This window comes from Microtus ochrogaster, unplaced genomic scaffold, assembly GCF_000317375.1.
Source record: "Microtus ochrogaster isolate Prairie Vole_2 unplaced genomic scaffold, MicOch1.0 UNK51, whole genome shotgun sequence".
NCBI lineage: Eukaryota > Metazoa > Chordata > Mammalia > Rodentia > Cricetidae > Microtus > Microtus ochrogaster.
The window spans coordinates 2,233,048-2,251,130 of record NW_004949149.1 but is presented as its reverse complement, the minus strand read 5'-3'; the positions used below and the strand labels follow the sequence as shown (position 1 = coordinate 2,251,130).

The 18,083-nt window shown below is 45.6% G+C and overlaps 1 protein-coding gene and 1 long non-coding RNA gene across 3 annotated transcripts in view; one reads left to right on the top strand and one right to left on the bottom strand.

Annotated features, from left to right (window-relative positions):
* The window catches only part of LOC113455501, a 73,181-nt gene extending 69,708 nt beyond the window's left edge, over positions 1-3,473 (top strand). Inside the window, exon 8 of the long non-coding RNA XR_003376602.1 lies at positions 407-3,473. This is a non-coding gene — a long non-coding RNA (uncharacterized LOC113455501). The remainder of the gene's footprint in view (positions 1-406) is intronic.
* Positions 3,474-3,547: 74 nt separating this feature from the next.
* Positions 3,548-18,083, bottom strand: part of Rnf150 (ring finger protein 150) — a 222,625-nt gene continuing 208,089 nt past the window's right edge. For both annotated transcript variants that reach the window (XM_013354611.2, XM_026777260.1), the window contains exon 7: positions 3,548-7,752. In XM_013354611.2, coding sequence (XP_013210065.2) covers positions 7,634-7,752 — 119 coding nt within the window. In that variant the 3' untranslated portion in view covers positions 3,548-7,633. The remainder of the gene's footprint in view (positions 7,753-18,083) is intronic.

The window sequence follows — 18,083 nt, the reverse complement described above, 5'->3', positions numbered from 1 at the left end:
TGTAGACCAGGCTGGCCTCGAACTCCCAGAGATCCGCCTGCCTCTGCCTCCCGAGTGCTGGGATTAAAGGTGTGCGCCACCACCGCCCGGCTTGCTCTTTGACTATAATAATGATTTAATAGTGAATATCGGTGTTTTGGTACCCATAGGGCCACCCTGGGTGGGAGGTGACGGAATCAGGGCATATGGATGGCACAACCACAAGCTCTCTTTCCATTTTATTAAAAAAAACCAAAACAAACAAAAATATCCTGGACGCCACAATCCTCGTGTTAAGTTCTTTGATATAAACTTTGACTGTACGGCAGAACAGAGGTGTACCTATTTACATTAGAATCTTTAATGTAACGAAAAGTCATGTCTGAGTGAATGTTTCCAACTCTCACCCTTAACCTTGCACCCCTAGCCCGGGACCAGACGAACCACAGATGCTTTCCCAGCACACGGAGAAGACAAGGAAACCAAACAGAATCTGCATTTCCTAACAGAAGACCGAGTCCTTTAAAGTCAATATTGTTTTTTTTCTTCCAATTTCTTGTGTGTTTAAAGAGATATAAAGTGCATAAGGGAAGTAGGGCCGGTGTCTAGGGTGGGAAGGAAGGAAACAGACAGGCAGACACAGCAGGAATAAGGTCCTGGGTAGGTATGTAAATACGCAGACAGACCGCAAACAGAAACAACACCCCCCCCACCCCCCAGGCACGAACATGTGCAGGGGCTGCAGGGGACGTTTTCCCAGCGTGGCTGTGGAACGCTCTACCACCAAACTCCAAGCCCAAAATTCCCCATGGAAAACCACCTGGAGCTGTTCTTGTAATTTGTGCATCAGAGGACAAAGAAGCTGAGAAAAGTCCACCTCATCCTCTGACTGTGAGGTGAGGAGAAACATGGGGATGGGGCCATCTTGCACTTGACCCAGGGCTCACTGCCAATGTGAGCTTGTGGGCAAGCTCAATAAAATCTCGACTGTGGCCGCATCCTTTTCCAATGGAAGCACATAATTCATGTTAGGGAGGACCATTAAAGCCACTGGATGGTCCCTTTGCTCATGGGGTGGTGATGCTGGAGACAGGCTTATGACGTCATGCTTGATTATTTCAGACTTGCAAATCCATGTTTTGTAGAATTTTAAAAAAAATTCATAAATAATGTGTTACACAGAGAGAAAAAGAAAAAAGAAAAAAGAAATGCCACCCTACTCTGTGCCCCTGCTTTAAAACTGACAATTGCTGGTTATGCTCTGCAGGCTACAGATGTGTGTACCACATCTGGTGCCAAATATGCTCGAGATTCTCCTGCAAATCAGAAAACTCTTCCTTCTACCTGATGAGAGTCTCAAGGAACGCCACACCCCCACCCCGGGAATAGATGGAATGTAACTTCACAATACAAAAATGACTTCAAGTTTTCCAAGCACAATGGTCATCCCACTATAAAAATAGCATGCCCCCACCCTCTCCCACCTCTACCGCGCTTTCCAATTATAAAATAGTACAATCATTTTCTATGAGTAAGTTGAAAGCTTCTGTACACGTACGAACGTATTTCACGCTGTTTACATTCACACAGGAGGAAGTCCTTTTATTGATCTTCCTTTGAGATGTCACACGAGGAAGTGGAACAGACCTCTGCTGATAATCCCGACACACCCCAGCCGGAAGCCTCTCCCCAGACAGCGACAGAACACGGCAACATTTTAAAACAGGTCCGCCTTGCGGTCTCCTACAGCTCTTTAGAGTTCATGACATTCTCTTCTCATGTGAGAAGTGTTAACAAATCCTACCACTATTGAGGGAATGGTATGGATAAAAAGCAAGACACACATTGCTAAAGTGGAGACCCGTGGAAAATAAACGTTCTGAAAGAATCTAGGTATTGTTCCAGCAGAGGGCGCTCTGCCCCTTACGATAACATCCTACAGCACTGACAATATCGACACAAATTTAGAATGCTAAGCTCGGGCACTGACCTTCATCTGTTCTAGCCCTACAGACGACAATTTGGTATTTTCTTCAAAGAGCAGAGTATACTAGTGAGCTAGCTCTTATACATGAAAATTCTTTGGCTGTTTGAAGTCTTCACATTTTCAAAGAAAACAAACAATATTCTGAGTTCAATATAAGTGGTAGATTTGTCTGGAAGTTTTGAAGGAGCAAAGGGGCTAAACACTAGAGATTGAAGAGGGAATGTTACCAAGGCCACAGTTTCTTTATTTTAGAGTTATGGATTTAGCAAGACCAAGAAGCAGCCCCCCCCCCCCCAATCAAAGCCACTAAAGGTCCATCTTGACTTTTGCTCGTGAGAACATCAGGAGAAAATTCAGCTAGTTCGCGGAAGAACATGTGTCCATTTGGGTGGCACTCAGTCTTTGGTTTATTTAGCACACGTGGTCCTCACATCTTCCTGGCTTCCCCAAGGTCACCGCTGGCCTAAGGTTGGCAAACCCACAGACTTTCTATCCAGGAATGTCTTTGGGGAACTCAGCTTTCTCTCTGTTCTCTGCAGATGTTCTGTCTGCCTGTGTTTAGTGCTCTTACAAGAAGCGCACTCCCACCTAACCACCACCAATGAGCATGAACCAAGAGGACAGGGAGCAAACAGCTTTGCAGTGAGTGTGGGCACCAACAGGACTATGGGTTAGAGGAGCTGGCAACTGAGGTTCATGAGAAAAGCCGCTCAGTTATGAGGATTATGACAGAGAGAGTGTCGATCAGGAAGGATGCAGACACGGAGAGGAAGTGAGTGACAGACAGGCTTGTCTAGGATCTGCGCTCACTTTCGTTAGCTCTGGGGCAGCATCATGCCACCAAAAGACTTGCAGTGGGGCAAAGTGGCTGCCTATCTAGTCGACTTCAAATACTACTGTCCCTGCTATAAAAGGCTTGGTGCTAGGGGCAAAGCAGAGCGAATAGAACTGCCCATCACTGAGAGACGGAGCCCTGCTTTTCAGAACTAACCCATTTTTCTGCTATTCCAATTTTCTTTGCAGTTCAAGAGTGTTTTAACTCATAAATATTAAATTATTAAACGCCCATTCTCCCTGGGACCCACTGATGAGCTCTGAACCCAGGGCAGGGGCATTTTTTCCAGAGAGACTTCCCCCTAAGCCAGCCCTGCTTTGACCTGGGGTTCTCTCCCCTCGTTGATGTCCTTTCGGCCACCTCCCCTGTGAAATGCAGGCATCAACCCTGCTCTTTGGTCCACTCTGAACAGGACAGAGATGGTGCTCAAGACAGTAGGTAGCCGACCTCGGAAGAGCAGCACCTCTGTTCCTCTTCGACAGAGTTAAGTGGTCCATGGATGCTAGAGGAGCTTGGGCAGATGTCAGATACAGGAGCCACAGAGTCTGCTTCTGGGGCACGTGGACTAGAAGGTTATAGATTCTGGTTATGTAAGATAGCAGATTCCCTAGCCGGGTGGTGGTGGCGCACACCTTTAATCACAAGACTCGGGAGGCAGAGGCAGGCGGATCTCTGTGAGTTTGAGCCCAGCCTGGTCTACAGACCTAGTTCCAGGACAGGCTCCAAGGCTACAGAGAAACCCTGTATCAAACAAAGATAGCAGATCCCAGCATTCTGGAATTGTAGGCTTCTTAGTATTTACTCAAGGAACTTCCAGGAAAAAGTCTGGAAAGGGAGCAGCAGCAGGTGGCTGTTACTGGAATATTCCTTGTAGGGAGGAAATGTGATGAAAGGGTAGAATGGGGGGGGGGAAGGAAACGAGAGGTATGATAGAGAAAGTGTGTGTGTGCACGTGAATGTACAAAGAGGCAGGCCATCAAAACACAGAAAAGCACAGAAGAAGCCCAAAGAAGAGAAGGCAAGATTGCTACAGGCCACTGCCTCAGCGGCCTCAGCACCACAGAAGGCTGGGCCCTCTCCTTGTACCGGGTGTGACACTCATGCCCTAAGCTTTTGGAAAGTTTTTATTTGGTAATTTTCTTGTTCGGCCAAGCCTATACATTCAGTGGACAACTTAATGCCATTAAATTCTTACTCTGAAGTTTATTTCAGCACCAACTAAGCCGACAACGAATCCCAGGCAGACTCTGGCATCCTTTCTGGCTCTGAAAGAGTGGCAGCCCCGGGGCTGTCGGGATTGTAACGGACTTGGTTACTGGTCACAGCCATTCTTAATAGGACCACATCACGAACACCCACAGATGAGAAAAATTCAAAAGCAAAAGTCACAAAAGCTTTTCTGGACAGAGCCCCATTTCCACGGCCGGGATGTTACGTGGAGTATTGAATATCGAGGGGCCTCTGGTACAGCTGCCATCTACTTTCTCTATTCTGAGTCTCCCACTTGGCTGGGAGGCCAGAATTGACCCTGAAGGCTCGGCCAAGCCCTAGGGGCTGATCAGTGTTCAGGTTAATGTTCAAATGCTGCCTTTCTGAGGCATCGACTCTTCCAGGGTGAAGAAAGCCATTCTGAAAACAACTCGGAAGGAATTCAAGGCTCGTTGCCTCCCACAGCCTGTACCGTCTCCGGTAGACGCTGAACGGAGAGATGCTCACTGTTCTCCAAGCTGGATGGTCACAGCTCCCAGACCCCTCTTGACAAGGTCATGAGTGTATATGTGAGGCCCGTATGCAGTTCTCTGAGCTGCTCCTCAAGAGTCTGAGTTCCAGTTCTCAAGAGCCTCACGGCCGCAAGGAAGAAGATTCTCTTTGGCTAAGTGTCACACGGGACTCTCAAGGGTTGTCATAGAAGCGAGGGTGTAATTGGACTCTCAAGGGTTGTCATAGAAACCAGGGTATACTTTCGTTGAAGCACCAAATCAATATGGCCGGTTGTCTTGTTTTTTTTTTTTTTTTTTTTGTTTGTTTGTTTTTTAACAACTTGTTAGAGAAGTAACAGTTGGTGATAGTGGACACTAGTGTTTAGAGAGTTCACGGAAAGTGAGCAGAAGCTGTCTGAACCAATATTAGTTAGAAAACAAGTACACCCCTGGCCTCTGCTTAGGTGGCTCGGTGGAGTCTGGTTCTCTCTGAAACTGAGGTAATCTTCTCCCCCCTTTTCTTCTGTCAGAGCCAGGAACACTTGGGAGGACTCTGGAGCATCTCCCGGCCACTAGGCACACGTGGTTACTGAAAGCTTCAGCTGTGGCTAGTAAAAATTGAAATGTGTTGTGTGTGTAAAAGACACATGGATTTAGAAGATATAATAAAAAAAAGAGAGGAAAATAGTTTCCTAATACTTTCCATATCAATTGTAAGTCAAAACAATAATATTGGGTAAAAGAAAAATATTAATAAGTTATTCTCACCTGTTTCTTTTTGCTTCTTAAAATGTGGGTAATGGGAAAGTTTTTAAAAAATGTTTGTGACTTGGGCTGTATTTCTATGGGGCAGAGTTGGGGCAGACACGTGCTACAGAAAGCTGCATGCCTGCAAATGTCTTTTCAGTTTGCATTTTAGGGCTACACTGCCATGTGGGTGTCACTGGGCCCCAAGGTCAGAGTGTCTTTCTGTGGAAGGAGGCGGGGAAGGCTGTGGTAAAGAGGACAGACCTTTTGGGTCCTTCGTCACCCACTCAGCATCCTATAGGATATCACATCAAGGGCTTGCTTAATGTCATCAGCAATTTACCTGACCACTGTCGGGAAGATGCCCATCAAACACAGGAAAATGCTCACCAGACCTTTTTACCCTGGGCTTGCAGTATAACTTGTATTTCCTTTGTTGCTGAATTACCCTAATTTCTTTAGACTTCCTATCAGCATTTGCTGTGTGCCGCAGCTGTTCTCACGGTAGATCCCACTGGAGAAGCGCAAGAGAGTGGTCCAAGAAAGAGGGAACCCTGGGAGTCGTCTGCTAAGCTCCTCATTGCACAGACCCTGGTTCAGCGCTGGCCTGTGTCCTTGCTATGGATCTTCGCCGCTGCTGGAGGCTGGAATTGACTGTGGGAGTTGCAGGACCATCGGCAGAAGAGGCTTTTCTGAAGGTCCTTCCCCCTGGCTGTGCACTCACACATCGGCAAACAGGAGCACATGGAAGGCAGCCAGCACAAGAGCAGTGGAGAGCTTGGCCCTGAGCTCAAAATTCCAGTGGGCAGCAAGGACTTACAGCTCGGCCAAGCCCTGTTTGCCCGAGTATTAGTGTAATGAGGTGGAAAAGCCCAAATCAAATAGACAAATACAGCTCAGTGGGAAGAGCTTGCTCTCCTGGTTAATCCCAGCCTCTGGGTGACCTTGCCAACCGCTAAGATGATGATGAGATTTTCCTGGTTGCCCAGTGACACGGGACAATCTCTGCCTCTGTAGAGGCTACACGTATCCACAAAACTGCCCACTGGAAAAACAGCACATTTTTGTCATCGTTTCAAACAAGCAAACAAACAAAAAGAATAAAACCATAAACCACTTTATAGTACAGGTGGATTTAGATAGTCATTGATTATTTTTTTTCTTTTTATATTATTTGTTGTTCACAATCAGGAGAAACTCAATCTAGCAATTCCCCATGATGTACTTTTTGGTTCAGACCTTATCAAATCACACCTCATCCTCCTCTTGGGACGAGGGTGCTCTCAGGAAGACCTGCAAGCTGCTAAGGATTTATTTAGCGCCTTCCATGTAGGCTGGTGAGGATTAACAGAACAGAACGGGAAGTAAGCTTACACCTGGTTACCAGTGACCTAAAAAAAAAAAACCCCGATTGCATCTTTTCTTCAGCCTGGACACACAGAACTCACTTACAAAGTTGATAAACTGCTGAGGCCTTGCGGGTAACCAGGGCAACAGCCATCTCCCTTGCCCTGCGAAGATGGGGGTATCAGGTTTTTAAACTAGGCTTAGAGTTTCACACACACACACTCTCTGAGCATTTATATTCTGGCCCTGCAGGGAACTTCTGAGTTTTAGACTAAGACCCTGAAGTCAGATGAGCCAGCCTTGTCCCTGATAGTTCTTGCTGCCACGGTGACCCTGGACAGAGCATGGCAGGTGGAGCCCAGCATGATGCAGGTGAAAACAATGAGTAATGGATTCAGCAGGTCCAGAACTTAGCGCTGGCTGCCTCTGGCCTCAGGGCTCATCAAGACCCACTTAGAGGAGGGAGCTAGACACTTGATAGACTCTGGCCTTCCACCATTTCCGAGTGCTGAGGCAATTCTCAAGGCCATACACACTTCATACTGAGAGCCCATGTCTATAAATCTCAGAGATGCGGTACAAACTGATCATTGGAGCAGCAGCCAGGACCTCTGGACATGGACTGGAGTGCATCTCAGGGAAAAGAAAGGAATAGATGTAAACTACACATAGTCTTTCAAAAGAAATTGTCAGGGGAATGAAGCCATCTTCTCCAAATAAGAACAGGAAGATGGGAGAAGCTAAAAGAAGCGGTAAGGATCTCCTTCCAGTCAGCGGCAGGCCCTTCGGCTGCGTGTCTGTACGGATGTAGAGGAATCCAGCTTCCAACTTCCACACCAAGGCCACAGAGTGTTGCAGAGATGGGAACCGGCATCCTGATCCTGCAGACTTTGGATATTGCTTTCGTTACCACCCATGAACAGAGTGCCTTGGGGTTACCATGGCGAACTGAAGGTTGGGTATCCAGTTCAAGTCTCTGGGCATGCTTCCTTCCTGGGCCCCTGGGCCCTGTGTTTTCTCTTGTCTGTTTCTACAATTTCAAGATTTCACCTCTTCGTAGTCTTGGTCAGTGGAAAGTTCTACGTCAGACAGTCCCACTTCCAGGGCCATGATCAATGAGATGTCGGAGTCGCTACTCACTGCTGGCTCTTGATCACCTGGAGGAACAAGGCAAAGTTTAGCGTCAGCATCAAGCTAAATCTTTGGTTGCTTCCTTTTCAGTGTGATTGCTCCTAGTAGTGTTTCTTTTTTTTAAAGATCTATTTTTTAAATTGCAAGTGTGATGTGGATTTTTATGTGGGTGTATGTCCAAGGGTGCAGGTGTCCATGGGTACCAGAGGCATTAGATCCCCTGGAGTTACAAGCAGTTGTGAGCTGCCTGATGTGCACCCCGGGGACTAAACTCACATCCTCTGGAAGTGCAGTATGCCAGAATCTCTTCATCCCACCCACTAGCATTTCTCTAAAAGCTGTGAGAGTGTCTTAGAAAAAAATTGGTTGTTCTGTAAAACTTCTGATTCAAATCTCACCTCAAAACTCAGCCACAGACAAGTTCTAAATGGGCCAGAAAGTTAAACGAAAGCCACTACAGTGGAAAACTGATAGAGACTGGCCAAGGTGGTGCCTGTCTGTAATCTCCTCACCGCGGAGGTAGGAGTGGAAAGACTGAGTTTGAGGCCAGCCTGAGCCACTTAGTGAGATCCTGCCTCAAAAGAGGGAAACCAAACTAGCAGAAACTTAACATTCCCATGATGCTAATACAGACTGTGGGCTGGACAGGGTTTGGAATCACCTAGGAGACACATCTCTGATGCTAATACAGACTGCAGGCTCCACAGGATCTGGAATCTCCTAGGAGACACATCTCTGATGCTAATACAGACTGCAGGCTCCACAGGATCTAGAATCACCTAGGAGACACATCTCTGATGCTAATACAGACTGTGGGCTGGACAGGGTCTGGAATCTCCTAGGAGACACGTCTCTGTACATGTCTGGATAGGAGTTTTTGGACTGCCTTACAGAGATAAGGAGACACATACTAAGCTTTGGTGGCGACTTTTGGGTGAACAGTGTCACAGACCGAGTAAAAGAGAGAATGCAACTTGTATACCAGCACTGCCTTTCCCTGCTGCTTGGCAGAATATTCAGTGTGAGCAGGTGCCTCAAACTGCAGCTACAACTTTCTTGCCAAGATGCCTGTGTCTCAAGCTGTAGCCAAAATAATCCCTTCCTTCCTTGAGTTGGTTTGGTTAGATATTTGATCACAAGAATAAGAACATCACAAATTCAATACCCCTGCAAAGTCAGTAACAACAAGAGTTAGAAGAAAATATATTGTCCAAGTTGTGAAGATCAATTTTAATTGTCTACAGACACCTGGGAGAAGGTCTTGGTAAGGGAATTGTCAAGACCAGGGGGTTGTGACCCCTTTACAGGTTGAGTGACCCTTCACAAGGGTCTCATAACAGATATTTGCATTATGATTCGTAATAGTAGCAAAATTACAGTTCCAAAGTAACAGTGAAATAATTCTATGTCTTTGGGAGATTATCTTGACCACATTGTTAATTGAGGTTGGAAGACTCAGCCACCATGGGCAACACCATTCCCTAGCTGGGGATCCTGACTTCTGTAAGAGTGGGGTCCATGAACTGAGCACAAGCAAACATTCTCTTTCTACTCTTTACTGTGGATGTGACCAGCTACTCCAAGCTCCTGCAGCCTCGACTTCCCCACAATGATACACTGTAACAGGGACTCGCAAGCTGAGTTTAAGATTTCTCCCTCAGGCTATTCTTGTTAGTGTATCTCATCAAGGCGACAGAAAAAGGGACAATGACCAAGTGTGTTTCTGAGTTGTAAAATGTGTATCTAATATATCTAAAGAGGGCAAGAAAACTAATTGAGTAATTCATAGAGCTGGGCTTAAATTTTATAAAATGCTAAGACCAGACCAGTGAAGGTGTGGATTAGAGGCAGGGAATGGGGCACTTCACACGCACGGTGTCTACATGTGGAGGCAGCAGGCCAGCATCAAGTTCCTCAGTCTCAGGATTGCGTTCCTAACCCTGCAAAAGCTTTTAAGTCCTTAAGAAAAATAATCCAGCAGAAAAACAGGCACAGGGGAGTGTAACACAGATGCCCAATAAGTACAAGTAAGACCCAAGTGTCCTATTTGCCAATATAAGCTTTACTCTTAAAAAAGATAATGTTACAGTCAAGAGTATATTGAGATGTGTTTGTGGAAGCACTGCAAATGGAAACGTAAAGTTTTCTTTTTAAAAGCCAAGGCTTAGTATTTGTACATCTTCGATATGGCGCATTATGACAATCTAATCCACGCACACAGTGTATCATAATCAAAGTAATGAATGTTTCCATGCCTTCAAACATGAATCCTTGTTATATCTGCAGATTTTATTCCTCTACTCGTTTTGTAATATATCACTTATTGTTCTAACAGCTACGCCAGTCTAGTTTAAGAAATGCAGAACTAATTTCTTCACTGTGACCATGGAAGCCTTATTAAAATTCTTTCCGTCTCCCCTCCCTCTGCCCTTCCCAGTCTCCAGAGAGCACTATTCCAGTTCGTTCTTCCATTAGAGCTGTAAAATTTTCACCTAATAATTTTATTTTCAGAACACACTAAGGAGCAATAGTTAGAAGTACAAAACGATTCACTTAAGCATTATCTGCAGGATTAAAACTTGGCAAGTAACGAGGTCCAGGAACAGAAGCATCTCAAAACCCATGCCCCTCCTCACAGACCGTCCTCTTCCAACCGGCTCAGTGGAGTTCCCGAGAGTTCACAGTTACAGTTTAATGACATTTTCAGTGGGACAATACACTGGCGAATGAAAACAGGACTCAACGCCTGTACGCGGAAAGGCTGACGTGAGAAAATTACTATAACTGGAAACAAGCAACTGAAGACATTAGCATGAGGAATTATTCATGCTTTGGGGACTTCCTTCCTCCCTTCTTTCCTTCCTTCTTCCTCCCTTCTGTCCTTCCTTCTTTTTTGTTATTTTGTGATAAGGTCTCACTCTGTAGCCGAGACTGACCAAGCTTTAGGATTTATATGGAATTTCCTTTCAAGATATATTTTTTCCTTTTTCTTTTTTTTCCTGGATCTATTTCCAAATACTTGGGGAATGAGTACACATTCATTCAATATGTAATAATTTATTTCCCATGATAGGCTAATAATCGCTCTAGCTGTTATCCATGTGAGAACAAGACAACTCAGCGCTTCAAGGAGCTTACTGTCCAGTAAGCAGACAGACCGGTAGAATATTGGCTCTGGTGGCATATGGGCCCAGTGTGGTGGGAGCAGGGGAGGAGGCTATCCAAAGAAGGTGTGTCTCATAGGGTATGATGGAAAAACCAGGCCCTAAGGATCATCTGTATTTTAGCCAGATGAGTAAAATGGAATAATATTTTAAGCAATAGTCACAGTGTGCACAGATGGCTGGAAGTGATGGGGACTGTTGGGGGTAGGCAGACATCAGGAGATATTTAAACATGACCGGAATATACAGCCAGGCTAGGGAGTAGGCTGGGGGAGGCTCAAAATGCGCCCGAAGGCAGCTGTAACCCAGAAGGTCTTATCCTTCCACCCTCTGTTGAAGAATCATGCAATTAAAGGCCCATCACGACGTCTATGGAATAAGGACTGATGACGCTCATGATCTCTGTGCTTTGGCTCTGCTGAGGTTATTTTCCATGTTGAGGACAGTTAAAGAAAACATATGTGCTTGCCAGGTGGTGGTGGCGCACGCCTTTAATTGCAGCACTCGGGAGGCTGAGGCAGGTGGATCTCTGTGAGTTCGAGGCCAGCCTAGTCTACAAGAGCTAGTTCTAGGACAACTAGGTGTGTTACACAGAGAAACCCTGTATCAAAACACACACACACACACACACACACACACACACACACACACACACACACAGAAAATATATGAGCTAACAAAGAGTAGTGAACTTCTAAGACACTTTTTTTTTTAACTTTTGTTGATTCTTTGTGGATTTCACTTATCTCTCTGTCCCCTCACATCTGCCCTCTGCCCTTGCAGCTCCCCAGAAAATTGTAAAGAAAAACTAACACCCCCCCAAAAAAAAACCAACCAAACAAACAAAAAACCAAAGAGACAAACTAACTCCTCACCTCCATACACACACAGAAAGAAGACTCTTGTTCTGGAATCTGCCACAGGTAGCAAGGTGCAGGAGGTGTGGTGGAGTTGGGGATTGATGGGGGAGGGCAACTCTCCTTCACCCTGACGGGGGAGGGCAACTCTCCCTCACTCATGCCACTACATGGCAGACGAGGGGTGGCGGGGTTCTAAGAGACTTTAAGAGAGACAAAGAGAAGTAGCAGAGCTGTGTCCTAAGGAGTCAGCCTTAGAGAAATGGATGTTTCATGAGGATCATCCCTTTAGAAGATCAAGCTCTGACATGTTCCAGATCTGCGAATGCACAGAGCTCTCAGTGACGTAGCAGACCAGTGGCTAATTCACAACTCCAAGGGCGTCTCTGGGAAATGCAAGTATGTACTATCTGAAGATTGCGGCACTCATTGCGTTCTTTATGAAACCATCCTTTCGGCACCAAGTGAAGGTGGACATTTGCCCCGTACTTCCTAACAGACCCTCCCGCCAGCTGCGGTAATCTTCCCCACTCCTTGCTTGTGTCTGACTGCCTCTTCACTTCTGCCCTGCCCTATAGCCACGTACCTTGTATCCCAGACTCGCAGGTCTAAACTGAGATGAGCGTTCCTTCTGGGGCTGCTTCACCCTGGGTGTCTCAGTGGGTAGTGTGCTCTTCTGCTGGGTACTGTCTGAGCTTTTGCTCCTGATGTGGGATGGGTCATAACTGGCATGGCCACATGCATGTTCACTCTGGCTCACAGCTACTGGGTCATTGAGTCCTCATTCCCTTTTCCCACGGGTGTGGATTTTGTCACTGTCTCTTTCATTTACCCTATACATAGCAGCTTCTGAACATCATTGGAAAAAAATCTTTGTTATAGTTTTGGTGAGGTTTTAGGAGAGATTGGTGGTGTAGGAGGTTCTTCTGTTCATGTGTTGCTTTCATTGGCTAATGAATAAAGAAACTGCCTTGGCCTAGATGATAGGGCAGAACTTAGGTAGGCGGAGAAAACAGAACTGAATGCTGGGAGGAAGAAGGACAGAGTGAGAGAAGCCATGGATCCTCTGCCTGAGATGGACGCCCATTAGAATCTTCGGTAAGCCACTGCCACGTGGCAATACACAGGTTAATGGGTTAAACTAGTTTGTAAGAGTTAGCCAATAAGAAGTTAGAGCTAATATCCAAGCAGTGTTTTAATTAATACATTTTCTGTGTGGTTATTTCAGGTGTAAGCTAGCTGGGCGGCTGGGACAAACAAGGGGTCCTCCCCTTGCAACAGATTAGAAATAGCTTCCTATGTTTAATCCATTCCACTTATCCAGTAGTTTCCTTAAACACTTTGCAATGACAATGAAATATAGACATTCAAAATTACATTGATTAGCTGAGTGTGTTGGTACCATACTGTAATCTCAGCAATTGACAGGTGGAGGCAGGAGAATCAGGAGTTCAAGGTTATTGTTGGCTGTATAGTGGGCTTGAGGCCAGCATCAGTTATAAGAGACCCTAGCTCAACACTGTCTGTCTGCTTATCTTTCTGTGACAATTGAGACTCTAGATTCCTTTAGGCAATATTCTAGTCTAGCTACTGCCAATTACTTGTGCTACTTTGTGTAAGTCACCTTCATCCTCCATGATAAATTTAACCATTTAACCATTAAATGAGAATTTGGGCTGAAAATATAGAGTCCTTTCTAGCATTTTATATACATCAATGGCAAGCTAGCTGGGTATTTTATACACAATAGATTATCGATGAGTAATTATTCAATAGAATAGTGAGAAAGAAGTGAGTTAAAATATTAAATATATATTCAACTTTTCTAATCATTTTTATTTTTTTCTTAATCTAAAAGCCTTATTGTATAATGTGCATGGATGGAGCAATCAGTTTTTAGAGGTCAAGGAAAAATGAAGTCTTCTTATTCTCAGAGATGAAGCCTGAAGTGGACAGTGATGGTGCATGCCCATCACCCCAGACTCTTCATTTTTATTCTAAGTATAGGTGTGTGTGCTTGAGTATAAATATGTGCACTGGGTGTGTGCAGTGCCTAAAGAGGCCAGAAAAGGGCACCAGTTTCCCCAAGAGCTGTAGCTATAGTCTGTTGCCAGATGCCTGATGTGTGTGCTGGGAAACACAGTAGCCAGCTCTCTTACTTGCTGAGCAATCTCTCCAGCAACATGTTTTTAAAGTCCCCAAGGTGGTTTACACCCCACTGAATAAATCTGGTTCTCAAGGATCTCACCTTTTTCTCTAGTTAGCTGTTTCTCCAGCAAAGTCATTCTGTGTTACCACAGAAAATGACCCTTCTTGGAGGACTGGTATTTACTCTGCTGCTTGCCTTAGCAAAGCAGGGCAGAGCAGTAGCAGGCTTCATGGAGCCACCTGCTGTTAGGAATTAACAAATCCTGTCCGGGGGATAACTGCTCTCTGCTCTGTTTTGAAAAAAATAAGGTGGTGGTAGCTGGAACCCCAGGTGTCCTGACTCCCCAGCAGCTTGGTGCTCCTGTGTGTGTGTGTGTGTGTGTGTGTGTGTGTGTGTGTGTGTGTGTGTGTGTGTGTGTGTGTGTGTGTGTTCTATATCACAGGGAGGGGGCTGTTCTGTATCTCATTGTTTCCCTTCATGTAAATGAAAAACGATGCTTCAAAGAATAAATGAAATCTTCTGATACCGATTCTTGCCTTCTGGGAACTAGGACATATTTCCCATCAGCCCTGTATTGCCCAGGATTACCTAGGTAGGGCGTTTCATTCAGAATAGCTGATGAGTATAGTGCTGCCGTCCTCCAGCTCCCCTCAGTGTGGAGGCTCCTGCAGGCTGCAGCGGGGCCCGTATATTTTTCTTATAATCCTCTTTCTCCTCTCTCCCCTCTGTCTGTCTCTCTCTCTGTATATGCCTATCTCTCTGTCTCTGTGTATGTCTGTCTGTGTATATGTGTCTGTGTGTGTGTGTGTGTGTGTCTGTATCTCTATGTCTGTGTGTGTGTGTCTGTATATCGCTCTATGTCTGTCTATCTCTGTATATGTCTGTCTGACTGTGTATATGTGTCTCTCTGTGTGTCTGTATCTCTCTCTGTGTCTGTCTGTCTGTCTGTCTGTCTGTCTTTCTCTGTGTCTGTCTGTCTGGTGCATGTTTGTATATGTGTGTGGTCATGTTTTTGGGATGAAGTCAGAGGTGGACATTAGGGGTCTTCTTCAATCATTTCTCCACCTTGTTCTTGAGACAGGGAACCTGGAAACTGCTCTTTCCACTGGTTGGCCAGACAGCCTCTGGATTACCTTATCTCTGACTTGCCAGATCTGAGTTTACAGGCTTGCACTATCATACCTGACTTTTTACTGGGTGCTGGATATTGAAACTCAGCTCCAGTCTTCACTGTTATAATCTTAGTTGGAGGGGAGGTTAATTAGACCTCAAATGCAGAATGCCTTTTATAACAAAGTGTGTGTTCTGTACCCTTTAGCTTAGCTTTGCTTTAAGGATTTTTACCTTTGTTTCTAGCATGACAGGCCTTCGAGCTGTTCTCTCAGAGGCTATCCCCCAGTCTGACAGGCCACATCTAGTCTGCCCTGGCTCCATCTCACTGTGGGAAGTACAGCTGTTCTGTTTGCCATCTTCATACTGAAGGAGGTGTTGGATTTCTCCACAAGGGAATCATGTTATGAACAAAGTCATCTTGTCCAAAGTCAGGCACCTAGAAAGAGGTGAGGACTTGACCTCAGCCCCATCCAGTGTGTTGACAACAGTGCCCTTCTGAATGGAAGAACTTGTAGATATATATCTGGTCAACTTGTTCTTCCGATAAGAGTCAGCCACCACTGGGAACCACACCTTCCAGGCTTACGATACAGCATCACCCATTGGGTCGACTGATGCTGAACTTAACTGAATAGCTCACCTCTGAATTCCCATTGCAGGGTTCTAAGTATGCATGAAATGTGTCCCAGTGAGGAAGACTTCCCAGTACTCAGGCAGGCTTAAGAGAGTCTCTGCTTGGGCTTCCCTGGGTGAGCCTGGGGGCCCTGGAAGCCTAAATGTATTAACTTCGATGACATAATCAGGACTTCCCTTTGCTGTGATCAAGTCTTCCCCACTGCTTCTCATTCTCAGTGACACTTCAACCACCAGGAGAAAGATTTTACTCAATTACTTTGACTCTACTGATTTTTTTTTCAAATCAATCATTAAGTCTTTACCATGTGACAGAAGGGAGACTTAGTTTGCTTTCTTAGGCTTTCATTAGACTTTCCCAGGGCACAGAGAGAAGTCTCGTGGATGTTTATGTTGTCAGGAGCTAACCCACAATCTCCAGGTAGTTATTGCCCGCTGAGTGACAACTTAAGCATGAAACATAAGACGTTTGCTGGATGGAAGTTTTTCAAGACATGTGAACGTGATGGAAATAAAGAGTATGGAGAAACTAAAGCTGTCAGGGGGTAGACATGGGCAGAGTCATGTGGATTTATTTTGTAACTATATAAAAAGATCTGTATATCTCTTTTGTTCAGCCACTAATGTACACAATTGCCCATTCATTCAGCAGGCACACGGCATTTTAGTGAACGCTGTGGAAGACAGAAAGGTGGGGCTATCTTTAAGTGGAACTTGACCAATAGAAGAGATAAGACATATGTAGTGAATACAAGAGAACACATGCAAGGGACAGGGAGAAATAAAATATCAGCAAAGCATTGTGTCTCCAACTAGAAAATGAAGAGGATTCACAGAGCAGAGTGGATGAAATCAGCGGCAAGGATCTTAAAGGTATTGGGAGTTATGGGGACAAAGGAAAATGACAGCTCCTTCAAGAGAGTCCATGCCACTCAAGGTCATCAAAGCAAATCCCATAGCTGCTTAACACACTGTCTTCTCTAGGATCTTTTCTGTTCCACCGGAGTATGGAGGTGTGGGAGTGTGGGTGTGAGGATGTGTGGGGTGGGGGTGTGTGGGGTGAGGGTGTGGGGTGTGTGTGTGTGGGAATGGGATTGTGTGGGGGTGAGGGTGTGGGGGTTGTGGGTGTGGGGGAATGGGGGTGTGTGGAGTATGGGTGTGGGGGAGTGGGGGTGTGTGGGGTGGGGATGTGTGGGGTGTGGGTGTGGGGGGATGGGGGTGTGGGGTGGGAGTTGGGGGCATGGGGAGATGAGGGCGTGGGAGGAAAATATGGGAAGGTGAGATGGGGGTGGGTTAAGAACCTAGGAACTACATTTTCCAGACTTCCTCAGCTTTCTCTTGGCTGTGGGGGCTGAGAGGTAGGAGGGCCAGGCAGGCTGGCTGCAGTCACTGTGACTCCAGTAGAGGCAGCAGGACACTGGGCAGCAGGGCTGGGGACATCCCATGCAGGAGAAATAATTCCAGCAGCAGTAAATAGTGGATTCATGCTGAACTCTGTGGCTTTTCCTTCTCATTCTTCCAAAGATGGCTAACAATCAGTTATTATTGTTGTTGTTGTTGTTTTTCGAGACTGAGTTTCTCTTTGTAGCCCTGGCTGTCCTGGAACTTGATCTGTAGACTAGCTTGGCCTTGAACTCACAGAGATCTGCCTATCTTTGCCTCTCGAATGCTGGAATTTAAAGCCACAACCCCAGCTTTAATTATCATTAGTTATAAAGTTAAAGTTTTAAGAGTTTATATACTATGTAAATCATTTTCCTTGAAGCACAATTTGCCTTTGGTAATTCACATTCATTTGGATTAAAAACCCCTTATGCGTATGGTGAGTGCTTGCCTGCAGTTTTGTCCTTGTACCACTTGTGTGCCTGGTGCCCACAGAGGCCAGAGGAGGCCAACGGATAGCCTAGAACTGAATGGCAGACAGCTGTGAACCACCAAGTGGGTACCGTGATTCGAGCTCAGATCCTGTCCGACACCTCTGGAGAAGTAGCCTGTGCTCCTGACCCGCCTATCCATTCCCGAGCTGGATTGCAGAGGATGCTGAGCTGAGCTTTAGATACTCTAAGAGTGTATGCGCTGTGCAGCCTCCATTCACAGGTAAATTCTTCTTAAAAAAAAAAATCAATATTTCTGCCTCTCCCACATTTTCTTATGTCCTTTGTAGCCAGTCCTTGTGATTCTCCTTGACCTCAGGTAACATCTGATTTCGAAAATTGTATCAAGGTTTTTTAATAAAAATGTCTATTTGAAGTAAGTCTCTATATGCGGGAGAAACTGTGTCAACCTTAGAGGAACTAGTTCTTTCTGTGGATAACCTATGTGAACTGTGGAGAAGGTAGCTCTCCATGTGGAGACCCTGTGTGAACTGTGGAGTAGGTATCTCTCTGTGTGGAGACCCTGTGTGAACTGTGGAGTGGGTATCTCTCTGTGTGGAGACCCTG